This window comes from Plodia interpunctella, chromosome 18 (assembly GCF_027563975.2).
Source record: "Plodia interpunctella isolate USDA-ARS_2022_Savannah chromosome 18, ilPloInte3.2, whole genome shotgun sequence".
Taxonomy (NCBI): Eukaryota; Metazoa; Arthropoda; class Insecta; order Lepidoptera; family Pyralidae; genus Plodia; species Plodia interpunctella.
In genome coordinates, this window is record NC_071311.1 from 1,521,353 (window position 1) to 1,535,370 (window position 14,018).

A 14,018-nucleotide genomic window follows, 5' to 3' on the forward strand; every position below is an offset into this window, starting at 1 on the left:
TTTTTTATATAGTACAGTCGAATCGAGATTGATGGTAAGTAAACACCGCAGTTAATGGACACCAGCGACTTGATAAGAGCTACTGCGATGCGTTGCCCAATTTGTGACCTAGGTATTTTGCCACAATACGCTGTAATTATACTGGCTCTGCTGTTTGGTGACAGAAATTGATGTGAGTGAGGTACCCGATGCAAACAACATTTGTACCAAAGTCTAAATCAAAATCAAGAATAAAAAAAAATATACCCATTATAATAAAATGATTCAATCAGAAATTCTAAACGTATATCAAAACATGCATAGACCGTTCAGAAAGCAGTGAGAAGTGTGCTGAAAGTGAAGACATGCTTGTGAAAAGAACTGTTTTTGTAGTGCAGAATAGGGTATTTGTGTTGTTAGTATTACTTACCTGATTTACCTTACATTGAATTTATTAAGATTTTTTCTAATACAGGTTTTGGTAATTCTGTTCATACATTTTTATGTAAGGAGCTACCCGGAAAAATGGACTATAGTTCGATTTGCGTCCTCTATTTTGTTCGTACTAACAATTAACTTGTGAGAGTGGGATAGCAGTATCTGCGTTTCCACCATCTTCAGAAATAATATCTAAAAATTATTATGCCTTACGTCCATAAATTAAATCTTAGAAAAATCTTTCAAAACAGTTATTTTAAGTATCTTGGAATCAACAAGTAGGTAATCTTTTATACTTAGGTACATGAGATATTTTTTGACATTATATTTAATTACAAACATCATTCTATACGCTAAAAAACTGTGTTAATAAGAATGGTGTAGTGCGTGCTGTTAATTACCATTCTAATTTACCAATTGTTATATTATTTAGGAAATATTGAGAAGACCAAAAAACATGCTGTTATCCCAAAACGAAAAACTTTGTCCAGGCCAAGGAGATCCAGAGAGCGTGCCGTGACGATATAAAAAAAAAGTTTTTTTTAAAGTTCAGGCGAAGGAAGTATGAAAAAATAAATGAAATTAAAACTCATAAGGTACCTAAATCCCTGGGTCGGCCCCGTGTAGTTGTTTTATATATGTTTTGAAGAGCTCTAGTTGGTCCGTCTCTTGCAGCACCTCGACGCAACCTTTGAAGTAGTCCGTCGTGAAACAGTCTTCCCTGTTCCCGACAATCATTATGAATTTCACGTGTTTATACTTGTAAAACATGGCAAAACTTTTCCATGGTGATTTCTTACTATTTCCACCAACATTAACCATTTAAACATGAAAAATGTTTGCCATATTTTTTTCTGACATACATAAATTTTAAAGGGAGTATTCTAAAATGGTTGTGTGAAAAAGTTGTGTAACAGTCGTTTTATTTGTTGTTTCAATGTGTGCATTTTGGCACAAGTAGCTCAAAGTGGAATTTTTTTGGCAAAAATGACAAATTATTCACAACTTTCTAATTCCACTTTTAGCCACAAGCCTATACTGAAATACGTCACAACACAACATTACAGGGACAAGGGTGTCTGCTGAGTTACACATAGTCTTAGATATGCCTGTCTCAGTCTCACACCTTATGTCTACAAGAGATTGGGAAATGTGGGACTCTCCCAACTGTTCTGCACGTGAGTGTAATATTTGAATAATGTGTGACTGAGACATATGGAACACGCGGTACAGCTACACGCATCGCAACGCACGTAACAAATGCAAAGAAAACTACAAACAAGGTGTTAGCGTGGCCACATGAGATAGACGCCTGCCCAGCAGAGGTAGACTGCCCTTTTAAAAGCTGGCACTAGATGTGATGGAACAACACATAAGTACTAAATTTCTGTCAAGTTTCTCCTTATGTATTTCTAATATAATCTTTTTCCGTATGAACTAAATGAAAGACAACGATGTCTATAGTTTCCTCCGTCTACAGTTCGTAACACTTAATTAAAAAAAAAAAACTGACCTGCACAAAGTGAACAGCTGAGGCTCCCTGAAGAGATTATAACAATCGTCGCAGATCCTGTCGAGGCGCGCGAAGATGGCGGCGTCGTAGACTCCTTTGCACTGGAGGGTGAAGAAGGAGCGGCGCGCGACGTGGTGGGGGGCGGAGGCCGGGGGCGCTGCCGCCGCGCCCGCCGCCAGCGTGACCAGCGCGCACAGGACTTGCACTGAGCTTAGATGCATCTGGAACAATTTTTAAACTGTTTATTCAATATTGGATAAGTTAGGACCTCGATCGAGATCAGCTCTGTTTGTTTCGTCCAAATATTAAAAAAAAAGTATTTTTTTTTTCTTCAAGAAAGATTTCAACGATTGGCGGCTCTATGTGTCCTTTTATGATGATGGCTGAAATTCAATGTTTGCTCATTGAGCTGTCTTCACTTTCTGTCAATTTGTGTGCCTGTGTTTCGGCACATAGGTAATTACGCCAGGAAAATAATATTTTTCTCTTTTTGTTAGATATATTATTATTAGTTTATACCTGTCAAGCATGTTTCAACTTTTTGATTTTGTGTAATCTACCTATCAAGATCGTTTTTCATTTGGGCGATGTCGCGAGAAAATAGTTTCATATTTTTATACACGCTAACGTGGTCAGCAATCGCCATTTTATTGACTTCCGTTGGCGTAAGTACTATTAGACAGACGATAAACCATTGATTGAAGTATGAGATGAAGTTAAAACTGTAAAAAATACAACTTGAAATTAAATAAAACCTTTTTAATTTTTGACAATAAAATGTTTGACTAGAATGTTCTAGATCGCAGTGTATAAAGTGCTCTAAAACAGATTTACATAAGTGCTCTTTTAATGGACGTTATCTCCGATAAAGGAAATACTCTCAGTATCAGTTCAGGGCATTCGAAACCCATTTGCTTTCTAAAATACGTTATTAACATTTGTAAGTTTCCGTACGCGACACGCATAACGATTCAAACTAACAGTGTGGCTGGTGCACTTAGCGACAGCGTTACGTAGGCCTGCCATTTCGACGCATTCAGCGGTGCCATTTGGTCTGTAACACCGACCAACCGTCACTGGCCTCTCAAGCTGTACCGCAGATAAGATAAACCAGGAGAAAGGCAGCTCAATCCAAAATGGACGCCGGCTTATAAAGGCTTACGGTTTTTGTAAACAAAATTATTCCGATATGTTTATAGTCTCTCGCTACCATAATGTAGCTATTGAAATATCTTCGCAACTAACATAATTGGACGCGAAACGGGTATCTGCAAATGGCCCGTATAAATTGGATCGACTTTATTCCAGTGTGAGAATAAATTGAGAACATGTTCCGTAATGGAACATCCGGCACGAAGGACCAATTATTCCCCATCTTGAAAATGTTGTGGATTCTAGTTTGTGTGCACTTTATCAGCGCGCTGGGTGGCAGCCGAGCAGTCTAGCTCGCCGGAGTAATTACTATGCGAATTGCACATGTGCGCGTGCGCATACGCACACAAAAACACAGCTACTGTGCAACGATGTCGTACGTTCACTCCTTGACCACTTAGAACCTGTGGAATCTTATGTATAATTGATGAATTGAGCCTGATATATTTGCCAGAACGCAAAGCTTCGTTCCCACGCGAAAACGAGACCGTGTAATAACTTTATTACTCAGCCGATGAATCACGAAGCCCGGGGCGCCGACATCCAGTCTCGCTATCGCAGCCCGAGCCGCAAAGCGTGCCGCTTTTCGAATAAAAAAACAGCTTCACACCAAGGAAACTCAAGTAGAGCTATAATCTAATTTACGGATCATTTTAATAAGATTACATTTTAACGATAATTGCCCAATAACCTCAAAGCCGTGGTCTTGCTATAATTGGCCCACTATATTTACACTACAGCAGTCCACTTAAGTTAATCGTCGTCCACTCACTTTAGACTTTATGGGTGGTTCTGTTTAATCCGGCCGAGCCGCGTATATTAAACGCGTGATAAATGGCAGCGCGGGCGCAGCGTAACAACTTGCGACACGGACAAGTAAAACGCACACATTCAAAGGATGAAAGGAATCCAAGTTTCCTCATTTATCACTCCTTTAAATATTAAGTTGCATCGGCTCCGTTAGCGGCAAAAGTGTCTTGTGTCAAATAAGTTGAAAAGTACATACGTGCGTATGCGACTACTTGCCACTAGATGTCGGTAGGTAAAGGTCATGTCAGATGCGACTTATTTAAAGAATCTAATACTATTTTCAGCAATAACACAATAGAAAAGAAAGAAATTGTAACATGAAAGATAAGTTGGGAACTGACAGAATCAATGTTGGTCCTAAAGATAAATGTAAAGCTATGTGAACGTGTCTATTCCTTACAATATTATGCATTACTTATATATTATGTACTTACTACTAGCTGTTGTCCGCAGCTTCGTCCGCGGCGAAATTTATCTATACAAATTGAACTCTGGTCTTAACTATATACATATTGAACTTCATCAAAATCAGTTCAGCGGCTTAGCAGTGAACGCGCCTAATAATGTAATAGAGATAATATTAGTACCTCCTACCTATGAAGTTTGAATATTAACGAGATGAAATCGGAATAAAATATAGAATCAAGAAAAAATTATATCATTTAGATCATATAGAGGCTGTCGAAATTTTCCCTTCGGTTGAGCACTAAAGTACCCATTGCAAGTAGGTTTTGATAAAAAATAACTACAGTTACCGTCATAATTACCGTAAACGGTAATTCTAAGGCTATTACTCAGATGGGAATTACTGTTATAATTCTCCCGGGTATCTTGTGTAATGTGTACCTACCTATACGTAAAATAGATTTTTAATTTATTTATTAATTTCATTTTAAAGACAAACCACACAGATTGAGCTAGCCCCAAAGTAAGTTCGAGACTTGTGTTATGGGATACTAACTCAACGATACTATATTTTATAACAAATACATATATAGATAAACATCCAAGACCCGGGCCAATCATAAAAAGATCATTTTCTATCATGACCCGACCGGGGATCGAACCCGGGACCTCTCGGTTCAGTGGCAAGAACCTTACCACTGCGCCACCGAGTTCAATCAGATTGATCTGATACAGTTACAATATGTAGTTTTGTAAAGGTTTAGTTATAAAGAACTTGATACAAGTTTCTAGACTCCATGTAAGATATTTAGAAAATAAGTATTGATATGGAGATAAAATACCTAAGTATTGTAGGTACCTATAGGTATTGAATTAACAAACAATATAAAAATACACCTAATTATTGTTAATCAACTAGTATTTTATGTTGATGAGGCAATTACAAACATTCAGACAATGCAAGTAAAATTGTTAATCCGCGAGACAATGCGAATATCAGTGAGATCAGCCATTGTGGCCGATGTATGCGCACGCGCAACCTTCACCGGGGACATCGTGTGGCCTTACACGAATTTTGTCACTTCCTAGTTTCTCCCAGTTGAATCAAAAATCAAAATCAAAATCAAATCATTTATTCAGAAATTAGGCCTTCACAGGCACTTTTTCACGTCATAATCTAAATTAAATGATACTAAGCTACAAACTACTAGCATTTCGGAACGACCACTGCTGAGAAGAAATGCCGAAAGAAACTCATTCAAACAGTGTTGGTCCCTATTATGCCAGAAGGGCTTACCATTTTTTATATATAAATTTATGTATAATTTTTTTGTTATAATTTTTTATCAGTAATATAACATTAAGTACATAATAAAGTACATGGTCAAAAGGTATACTGAAACATATTATGATTGTGATCAAGTGCTGATGAAAGGAAAATATATATATACTTATATATATATGTATAATTAACCAAACAAAAAAAAACTTTTAATAAAAGATCGAGCTGACCAGTTCCCCCGGCAGCACCCGTTCACGAGTTGACGCGTGAGTGACATTGTGACAGAGTGACATCGCGAAGCTCAACCACAATAGAGGGAACCTCCCGACCCGATCCACGATGCCGCTACCGGTTTGACCATTTGAATGTGCATGACATATTCGATCTCCATAATCTAACATAATAGATACCTATGTTACTTTCAGACACTTGGAGATCACAAATCACGTATATGTTTTACAATAAATGTCAAAATATATGTAATAAACATGTCAAGAAAATATATAAATAATAATAAAAAATAAAAAAAAATTAAAATCAAGTGTGAGAGGTGGAAGTTTTAGGAAGGGTCCAAGGTTTTTTATCATTTAAATAGTCGCTAATCGTGTAATAAGCATTAGCCATTAAAGCATTTTTAATATATGATTTAAATTTTGGCATTGGCAAGTTAATAGCCTCTACAGGGAGTTTATTGAACAATTTAACACTTTGACCCACGAAAGACCGCCTAACCTTTTTAAGTCGGAATCTGTTCATACAAAGTTTATGCCTATTACGAGTGACTACACTGTTAACATCGCTCAATGTTTTATACAGGTGTAAGTTAGATTTAACAAAAATAAGTACGTCGAAGATGTACTGAGATGCAACAGTCATAATATTTATCGATTTGAATAATTCTCGCAAGGAATCCCGTGGCTTAAGCCCATAAATAAAACGAATTGCTCGTTTCTTCTCGTTGAGTCATGATTTACTAAATATTGTTTTAAAAAACCGGCCAAATCGATTGCGGGTCAATCATTATCAGCATTTTAATGTCCCCACTGACGGGGCGCTGGTCTTTCTTATGGATGGATAAGAAGTACGGGCGACATTCACCACGCCCACACGCACGATTAATGGATTTAACAACTACAAAATACAATATAGATCAACCGCTTATCGTGCCTTCCGAAGCACAGAGGAGTCGAGATAATATATTTCTGGTCACCCATCCAATGAATATTGACTAGGATGGTATAACTGCCACTATCGATGCGCCATCGAACTCCTCACGCAAGTCAATGATGACTAATAGACGTGAGCGTGCCTATTTTGAGTAAGACTCGATAACAATTACTTGGGAAGTGTCAGGAGAATTTACGATCTATTTGTACCTTGTACAAATGTCGGCGTTCCTAACTTGGTCTTAATGTCAACGGGTCTTTTGTAGTAAGAGTTTATAGCGAACAGACAGACAGACGGAATTTCCAATGGAAAATCTGTGTCTGTTCGCGATAAACTTAAGAACCCCTGTACGGATTTTCATGTGGTTTTCACTGATAGTGCAATTCCTGAGGAAAGTTTTAGGTTATAATTCATTTATTTTTTTCCCGAGCGAAGCCGGGTCAGGCCCTTAGTTTATTCTAAATGCGAAAGTAAGTTTATTACCTATTCAAGCTTTATCAACCAATCTTCTTAAATTGCTCATATGTACCTATAACTAATACGAGAAATTTCATTAGGACATAGACTTTTCAGTCCGGGAATTCGCCACCGTCAATTTCCCAGCCGAAGAGAGATGGAGCCGCGTGCAAAAGCTAGTAAATAATAAAGAGTAAAGATTTCTAACTTATTTGGATAGTTGATTGTGAAAAATTAGCATTATATCTGTATATGATGAAGACGGACAGCGACAACGGGCACTAACAAATTAGCATGCTAGCCAGCCCATGGCGTGACTCTACTGACAACTAGGCTCAATTAGGCACGTGCCTATGTAGGCCAACAATGAATTGCTAGTGTGACGTCACGCCTACGTCATTGTGGACGGGAGATGACCTGTCTCAACCTCGCGGCTTCATTCGGGGCTGTGTATCGAAGACCGAATATGCGAAGACCGAAGTCAGCGTCAAAAAGATTCGGCTGAGTTATTACAACCGGTCATCAGCGTCACGTCAACCCTTCATTGGGAATGATATTATTGTCTATGAATCAAACATTTATATGTGTCGTCAGATATAGGTAGTAGACCATCTCATATCATCACCTAGCAGCTGTCAAGGATGAGTCTCTTAGTCGCCTCGAATACGACATCCACGGCAGGATATTGGGTGTTTCTGAGAGCACAGAAAGAAAATTGATGGATTGTAATGACAGCGCGGCCGCAGCGGTCGAAACGCTCTGAGAACTATCGATATTGTGTCCCCATTCTAGGACAGGACCACACGCCTCATGGGAGATGACCCAAGAATTATATTACATCGAACAGAATCTCCCTGTGAATCGTGAATGTGGATAAAGACCTGTGGTTCCAAGGATCAAGATCTCACTTTCATCTTTGCTTGTTTAAAGTTTCGTTTTTTCGCATGCAATTTGAAAGAGGAGAGGATATGATGAGGTCGGAGGTGAATGTCGACCACATAAGGATGGAAACCATCAGGGAATATACCAGTAACTAACACACGTAGCACGTCACTGCGTCCTCTCGTTGTCCTGATCATGATCGTTCGATAAGTTAGTCTTATCGTAGAGGAGTACTTAAGGACATTTATAAAAGTAAATAAATAAATATATTAATTAATATATTAGGACAAATTTCGTCAAGTGTAGGTGAATATACAATCAAAGCATGTCAAGTGATCCTGCATGGATCTCTATACGGTGCTAACAGCAGTGAATATGGATTGATATTCTGTTGACAACAGCTAGACATAGGAGAATGTTTGTCGCAAATGTTTCTTGGGAACCCACGTGCCAGTAAACTTGAATGGAGTGACGTTACGGCCATAAACTAACCATAAACTAGCGCTCGAGGTTTATGGTCTCCGATGTGGTTCGCTGCATAATTGAGCTGTTAGTTTTTAGGTCACCTAGCGAAACTGATCACTTTATTGAGTTTAATTTATACTTAGTTAAAGAAAAAATTGTGTAATATACGCAAAGCAAAATATTTTTGTTATTGCATCGTCATTTCTTTTTAAAGTTGCAAAATTCAAAAACATATACCTATTACCTGCTTAAGTAATCCCTTGATAAAATGTTCGTTGTAAAAAAAATGACGATCGGTTAAAATTTATTTTAGAATAATATGTTTTGCGTTGTTCAATAATCGAATGAAGGATAAAATATTTTTTTAAAGAAATTGTCTCTGTTTAAAATAGTTTTTATACATCAGTATGATATGACCAGCCAGTATTCGAGCAACTCGGAATAGGGCTAGAACTGGCAGCTAAAGACAGAAACTTTCAAATAGCGAGAACGCAAGCGCCCCGCAGTCTACCAGTACACGCACACACCAACTTCTACTAATAAGTAAACTATGCGTCAGTGTGCGTGACTGCGTTCCGTTTTACACACATTCGCATCGAGTGCGTTCCCTTCACACGCACCTAGGATTGCAAACATTTTCCTCGTCAAGGCTTTTTTTTTTATAATTGCCGACTTGGAAACCAGATCTAGGCAGCTGTAGGCTATAGCACTTTTATTTTATATGATTCTGATTTAAAAATAGTTGAATACAGAAAGATTTAACTACTCTACTTATCAGCAATTTATATGTACTTAAATTGTATATTGCAGTCTCTAATAAGCTAACAATAAAAAGGTATTTCGAGTATTTTTTGTTCTTGTGATATTTTTTATTTCCTAACGGTATTAACAGACATCGCATTATCACAAAATGTCCGCATTTACAATCTGTGTAAGTATATAGAAGTGATTGCTATGCATGTCGAATGCAATAGACTATAGAAATTGTTTCGCGCTCGTGACCTGCATTGATAAAAGCGCTTTTTCGCGAGCAGTGTGCAAATGGTCATAAGATGCTTTAGTTTTATTTTTACATATCCAAATTTGATATATTTCATCATCGTAGGTACACGATTATAGTTACAAACTATTGCGATAGTGCAGCTTAAATATTACCTACATCCTGTTAAATTCAAATATTACCCATTGTTAAACAGTTATTTTAATTAAAATAATAATATATAGGTATGATTTTCAGTGTGCGAGAAAATCGGAAAATACTGTACAAGCTAAGATACCTCCTTACTACCACATTGCTACCACAGATTATATAATACTTCCAGTTTAATTTCTACTATTACACTACTGCCCAAAACAGGAGCGTTATGTTTTATAGGGTTAATGTTTGTATTTTTATTGCATCATACGATATGTGAGGAATTATGCTAACATCACCCGAGTGACATAGGCTATGTAACATTTACAAGAAGTTTTTCCTTCCTTTTTTTTAATTCACATGTAGGTTAATTTTTTAAATTATTTATATAATAAAAACGATTTCTCTTGCAATATAAGTATACTGAAATCAAAATTATATACAAATATTAATATTTTTAGGCATGTGACTAACTTGTAAAGAATGCGTTTCTATGCAATGCAAATTTATTTACAAGGCTGTATGATAATGTAATTGAACTTAAATGGCGTATTGTTTGTGTTTTAACTACGATTTGACGGTTTTTTGTGTACCTTACAAGGTAAAATAGGTTTTACTTACATATTTTTAGTTAAACTATATTCAGATCATAAAACAATAAAAAATGTAAATTACTGCCATAGACAGCAAAATTACATCATAGAAAAAAACTCAGACATAAATAAATCTTTCTAGATTTATTTATGTCTGAGTTTTTTTGTTTCTACAATTTATATTAATGACGATCTGACATTTAAAGGAACATAGTCTGACCCGTATATTACGTCAAAGAAGAAAAAGTCAGTAATTAATTAACAATAAATTATGAGCACACGACGACCATTCTAATATTAGCTTTAGGTATGTTCCATACAAAAGGCCCTGAATAAAAAAAATCGCGACTTGCAAGGTACAGATAAAAAATAAATAAATGAAATGAGTTAGTCTGCGCTGGCGGTGTTACCAACATTAACGTTTGATGTAGAAATAGAGGTTATAATCGTTTGGCGGGAACTTTGACAGGTGTAAATTTAATCTGGTCGGTTAACGAGATCAACTGGCCGGTTCTAATGCCGTTGAACCCACAGTTAGGCCTTGGAATACTAGATATAAAATACGGCATAATTAATAATAGACTAACTCTTAAGAATGACGTTTAAAGTATAGTGTGCCTTATGAAATTGAGAGTTGCCAAGCGTTGGAAATAGGGTGGAGTGGCGTGAAAGGAAAAGTTACTTTTCGTGTTCACTTGGTGATCATAAAACGACGTGTTTGTAGGTACTTTCTTTGACAGTACCTTTATCTTTGATAAATTTGTTGTCAATAAAAATATTACTTTATATATTTTTTTATTATTTAAATATAAATATCGATTGTTGATGGTTTTAAAGGAATTTGAAAGTCCTGAGTCCAGTATGCCACAGATAAATCTGACCCATTCGCGATTTGAACACCATCTCTTAGGTGGCAGACTGTACATACCAACTTAAATAAATTTCATAGGAATATATTTTACTCCGATGGTACGAAATGTTTCGATTTTTTTTTACCTCTACATTATAGAGAGATAAACAATTACCTATTGAGTTAAATGACTTGAGAACTAACATACTCATGTCGAAAATTTTCCAAAATCAATCAAACGTATTAAATTATTTATATCTTATTGATATTTCATTTCTACCAAATATCAGTGTACTACTGTGAAGTTTTAAAAAATCTGAATAACTTCGTAGTTTTAATACTTAATTACAAATATGTAAATGTTATCTATTTATTTACATACCAAATTCAGTATTTAACTTGGTCAAAATCACTATACAATGTATATAGAGTAATATGGTAATTTTCACCAGCTACACCAGGATATCCCGATGAATATTTTAACAGTTTGAAATGAACTCACGACATGGTGTATCGTCTAGGTACCTATAAACTAATAAAATGCCACAAAGATGTCTCAGTCACCTCATATTTGTATTGTTGATATTGCAAAGAATTTGAAAAATGTGTATTTAAACAATCCATTGAAGAGTTATGTTCCGTCACAGATTATATAATACTTTAAATAGTTCCGTTACATATTTGTGGTAACGATCAACCTAACGCTGACTTTATGGAACTTACGCATTTAAGTACTTGCTTATTATCTGTTTAAAAAAGAAATTTGTCGCATAAATTAGACAAAATTACTCTACATTAAATTATATATCGGTCTAATGTCTAAAATTATCTTGGTGCAATTATCATAACCTATAAACATCCTGAAATTCAGTTTTTCCAGAAAAACAGAAACACCTATAACTAGGTTATATTGCTCGATATTACAAATAGAAATGATTCAGACTATAATTAACAGATTTTCCTCAATATCATAGTATAAATTGCTATGTAAAATACCGGCGCCGGCGGCGGCTTTTGTATTTACATAAACTATTAGTATCACTATACTACGTGATACCTACATACATTGCGTTTTACAATTTAAAATTCACCAAGTTTTTCCACTAGAAATCGACTTTTGAGTCCGAAATTATTGCCAGTTGGTTTTGTATCAGGGGTTTTGTCTTTCGATTATCCTCATCATCATGGGGCGCCATCTTCGAATTGAAGTTTGGAGGTCAGCATACGGAAACCCTCGCGGCTTTGGGCCGCTATTTTCAGTTGGTTGTATCTAAGTCCGATCCAATCCTTTATGTCATCAAACCACTTTCGTCGAGGGCGGCTAGGTGGTCTTTTGCCAGGGATTATACACTTATAAAAAATATGATGTTTTTTTTGCTTTTACCACTAATTGTCCTCACCGAGTCTAACTTTTGTCAGCCTGTATATAGATTAAAATCAATCTCATTTAGTGCAAATGCCTTGTATAGCTACATTGGGCGATTAATTATAAAATGAAATTATAATCATCAAACGTACTTAATGGTGATAAAAGTTAATGAAATCCACCATTAAAATTTTAATGCCAATATAAAAAAAATAACATAAATAAAAACTTAAACTAATGTAGCTTAAGTTTTTATGTATGTTATATTTATGATAAAAATAAGTTTTTATGAGATGAAAAAATAAACGACAAATCATGAAGTTCGTTATTCTACAAGTTGAAATTACTCGTATGTTCAATAGGTTGAGTTTATTCGTTACAAACAAAAATGCAAATATTTTAAATTTTAGTATGGATGGCTAAACAAACACTCTTCAACATCCAGCCACCTAGGTAGAGTACCTACACGCCACAAAAATAGTGCAGCAGACGGCGATTCAGTCTCTGACAACGACAACGTGGCTGATCTGTGATTGATAGTTATCTGTTCCGCATATTGCCGCGTTGCTATATTCGTAGCGCGAATTCGACAGTCTATTTAGCTGTGACAGAAGGATATTATTGCAATACTTACCGGGAAATACACATTAAAATTAAACAGTGGCCGCAAATTGGTCATTCATTCATAGTTTAGCTTTAATAAACAATTGCATTACTCATTATGAAGCGTACAACATGGCATTTTGCATCTTCCTATAAGGAAATCAGTTATTTCCCTAAATGTATAATAACCCGTGACGTTCAGTCCCTATCTTAGTGCCTACTGCGTTAGTGCCTACGTGAGTGACGTGTGTGGAGTGTTAAGACTAGAGTCTAGCTATTCGGTTAATAAGAAATAGGTGTTAAGAAAAACACATGCTATCGCCACTGCGCTAGTGGCAAACGTAGTGCGATAGATAGAGAGCGAGAGGGTTGTGCTTAAATAATATAGCAATAATGTAAGTAGTATTATATAATAGTTTGTTATTTTACAAAAAAAAAATGAGCGTCGGGTGAAACATTTTTCACTCATTAAATAATGACGAATCTATTTAATTTTGGTGTCATCATAAAAATTAAATTACAAAAGAAATGAAACCCAGAAACCTAGTAGATATTAAAATATTCAATTTTTATGAAACGGCAACTTCGACGAAGTTTTTATCACAATAATAATGGATTTATATGTCCTCCTTTCACGTCGAAACGGAGCAAAACCATTGGAAATGTTTTATAATTAAATTGAAAACATTGCTGGGCTTAGCTGCGGTTAGGTACCTACTTGCATCCAATGTGAAAAAACTGAATTTTGATTTTATATTAAAATTTTACATGGCTGGCTGTGTATAATAGGTAATTTGTCGCAAAACTCTTAAAAATAGTTACGATAAATTAACGCTTATACGTTACCTAAACTGTGAAAATGAAAAAATCCAAATGTTGTGTTTCACACAATCACAAACAGCCTTACTAAGTTAAATTACGA

The 14,018-nt window shown here is 35.8% G+C and overlaps 1 protein-coding gene across 4 annotated transcripts in view; it reads right to left on the reverse strand.

The window, feature by feature from the left end:
• The window catches only part of ITP (Ion transport peptide), a 59,370-nt gene that overhangs the window by 1,492 nt on the left and 43,860 nt on the right, over positions 1-14,018 (reverse strand). For 3 of the 4 annotated variants that reach the window (XM_053758351.1, XM_053758352.2, XM_053758350.1), the window contains exons 2-3: positions 1,931-2,151; positions 1,018-1,138 (exon numbers count right to left, since the gene is read on the reverse strand). In XM_053758351.1, the coding sequence (XP_053614326.1) occupies positions 1,018-1,138; positions 1,931-2,151 (342 nt within the window). The remainder of the gene's footprint in view (positions 1-1,017; positions 1,139-1,930; positions 2,152-14,018) is intronic. The other variant, XM_053758353.1, reaches the window with a different exon arrangement.